The sequence below is a fragment of the Propithecus coquereli genome, unplaced genomic scaffold (genome assembly GCF_000956105.1).
Source record: "Propithecus coquereli isolate 6110/MARCELLA unplaced genomic scaffold, Pcoq_1.0 Scaffold171, whole genome shotgun sequence".
Classification (NCBI taxonomy): Eukaryota; Metazoa; Chordata; class Mammalia; order Primates; family Indriidae; genus Propithecus; species Propithecus coquereli.
In genome coordinates this window covers 2334781-2337848 of record NW_012141747.1, presented here as the reverse complement: position 1 = coordinate 2337848, position 3068 = coordinate 2334781, and the positions used below count along the sequence as shown (strand labels likewise).

Sequence of the window (3068 nt, the reverse complement as noted above, 5' to 3'; positions counted from 1 at the left end):
ACCCGGGGAGCCACACCGAGCACATCGAGTGCTTCCCTGAAAGTTCCGACAGCCAAAGGCCACCAAAGTCGTGCCTCGGCTCACTTCGCGGCCGCTGGCAGCGCAAAGATCCCGCTCCAGATCCCGCGATCCCCGGCCCCGCTCACCCGCGTGCGACATGGACGCCGTGAGGTTCCCGTAGCGCTCCTCGTTGTAGAGGACCACAGCCGAGGCGTTCTTCCGCGCCGCCACCAACACCTTGTCCTTGAAGGTGCAGCCCCCGCGCGCCACCAGGGCGACCCAGGGCGCGGACCCCCGGCAGCCGGGCACTACGAAGCTCGTGTCGGGCGCGCAGCCCTCGGGGTCTCCGTCGGGCGCGCGGGGGACCCCGACCAGGCCCTGCACACCCTCCTTGGGCGAGCTGTCGCCGAAGCGGCCGCTCTCCGAGACGCTCCACACCGTCAGGTTCGTCTTCGGGGCCACGTACTCGGTGCCCACCACGGCCGAGTACCACTCGAGCGCCCGGCCCCGGGCCCCGGGCGTGCACAGGGCCAGGGCTAGCAGCGCCAGCGCGCCGTGAGCCCCGACGCCGGCTTTGGGCCGCCGCTGCCACGCCATGGCCTCACAGCCAGGCTGACGAGAAGGGATGGGGGCAGGGGTCGCGGGGCAGGCGACCCCGAGGGACCGCGCGTGCTAGGCCGCTGAAGAGCGCAGAGACACCAACGCCCGCCAATCGCCGCGGATTCCTGCCCCAGTGAGACCAGGCGGGGGGCGGGGCCACGACGCAAGCGCACCTGGCGGCGCGGAGAGGGCGAGGCGGCGGGAGGCGGGGTCGGCCCTGGCCCCGCCCTGCGACACTCGCGGATGCGCGCGCAGGCGTGACACTGGGTGCCGCCGAGTGTCTGGCCCTGGGCGGTCCCGGGGCCCTCAGGAACCTGTGGGCAGAGGCGAGGGCTTGCGCCAGCCCGGAACCCCTGGGGCAGGGGAGAGCCTACGCAGTGGGACGTCTAGCACCCCTGAAGCCAAAGCAAGTAACCTACGGAGAAACGGGAAGCTTCCCTAGGGGCGGGGGGGAGGCGGGCATGGGACCGCCATTGTGAAATCGCTCAACAGAAGTTTGTGACGTTTCTGTGCAAAGGCACATGGCAAAGGCCTTGCTTTCTAAACCATTTCACACGCTTTTTGGCTGTGCGCTGTAGCTCAGGCCTGTAATCCCAGCACTCTAGGAGCCCGCGGTGGCGTGAGGATCGCTGAGGCCAGGAGTTGGAGACCAGCCCGAGCAACATAGGGAGACCCGTCTCTACCAAAAAAACAGAAAAAAAATTAGCTGGGAGTGGTGGTGTGCGTCTGTAGCCTCAGCTACAGGAGAGGCTGAGGCAGCAGGATTCTTTGAGCCTGGGAGCTTGAGGTTGCTGTGAGCTATGACGGTGCCACCGCACTCCATCCAGCCTAGGCGATAGAGCTAGATATGGTCACACAAAAAACCCACAAAACATTCTGTAAAAAAAAAAAAAAAATCCAAAGCTAAAGCACATTTTGCCCAGTTGTGTTTTGTTAACAATTTTTTAATGCTAATTGATTTCTTATCGCTTCTCTCAAGTATTCACAACGACCCTTATTGTTGTGGTATTTCATGTATAATCTGTAATTTTGAAATAAGTGCATCCAACTACCTATTTAAAGGAACACTTAAATTGTACATAATAAAAGGGGAAAGGATTTGTTTGGCAATATTAATAAATGCTAGGTGACATAGAGTCTGTATAAACTTGCGTTGTGTGAAAAGCCTGCTGCTGACGGTAAAGAAGTTGATAACATTGGTTTTTGACTGACTCATCTTCCTGCTTTCTTCAGGGTTTGTAATTGTAGGAAGTAGCCGTTGCCGCTGACATCACATGTTTTTGTTGGGCTTTAAACTCCTCAGTTTCCTCTTTGTTATAAATCTTTCTTGGACTGCCTCTGTGCTCCAAAATGCAGCCTGAGTCACAACTTGTAAGTTTTCCTTGAAGTTGGAAAGGGTCCCAGGCAAGGCTTTCTCCTTGTCACAGACCTAGAACAAGGGAGGTAAACTATGGTGATCTATGCAGGCTGGGCACAGATCCTAGGAAACCACCCCTCCCACATTCTAGCAAAAAAAAACGAACTGTACTTCCCAAAATGTGTCTTTGCAGTTTCATCCTATGTGTTGCAAACTCATTTGCTTCTTCCTCAAATGACCTCTTGCTCCTGGTTCTTGTCCTGGCAAACACCAAATTAGTCTTCAAGTTTTAACTCAAAAGCAGTTTCTTCTGTGAAAACCTGCCCTGGTTAACTAGAGGCAAACTTAGGTGCTCCTCCAATTTTTCACGTGCCTTGTGTATGTTATGCTTGCACATTAACACTGTACCAGCAATACTGCTTCCCAAATACAGTTTTTGGCCTTTTTTTTAATGTTGTGAGCTTCTCAAGGGCCAGGATTGTGTCTTGACTCTTTTCAGGAGCCTATCTCAACTAGCACAGTGTTGTGCGTGTAATCAATGTTTGTAAAATGAGCAGAATGGCTCTTTTTTTGTTATTCCAGAGTTCAGGACTCATGATTGGCTACAGGCTTGTTGCTCAGGGTAAAAGGAACAGGCTAAAAGGAACAGGCCTTGCAGGTGTTGAGCCCTTAGGCCCAGCACAGCTTCTTGGTCTTTATTTTTTAATTACCAGCTCTGCCTCAGCTGCTTTTTTCCCTGATCCAAAGCTACCACTGCTAGCTCTAACCTTCAGGACCTTCTTTCCCTATACAGGCCACTCAGTCTTTTTAATTTCCCGCCCCTACTGCCCCAGAAGAAAACATAACAAGCCTTACTCCTTACTCTTTGAGGGAGTGGGAGGAAAAGGAGGATGTCATTATCCTTTCTTTCATTTTATTATTGAAAATTTCAAACATTTCTGAAAGTAGAGAGACTGGTATAATGAAGCTTTATGCACTCATAACTTAGGTTCAACAATGATCAACTCATGGCTGATTTGATTTCAAGTATACTCCCAGCCACTTCCTCTCTCTCGCAATGGCTTATGTTGAAGGTGTGAAATGAAATAATTCAAATTTAAAGCTGTTGGAC

At 53.0% G+C, this 3068-nt stretch overlaps 1 protein-coding gene across 1 annotated transcript in view; it reads right to left on the bottom strand.

Annotated features, from left to right (window-relative positions):
- The window catches only part of RNF149 (ring finger protein 149), a 31101-nt gene extending 30379 nt beyond the window's left edge, over positions 1-722 (bottom strand). The window contains exon 1 of the mRNA XM_012641867.1: positions 147-722. Coding sequence (XP_012497321.1) covers positions 147-597 — 451 coding nt within the window. The 5' untranslated portion in view covers positions 598-722. The remainder of the gene's footprint in view (positions 1-146) is intronic.
- Between the last annotated feature and the right edge of the window lie 2346 nt (positions 723-3068).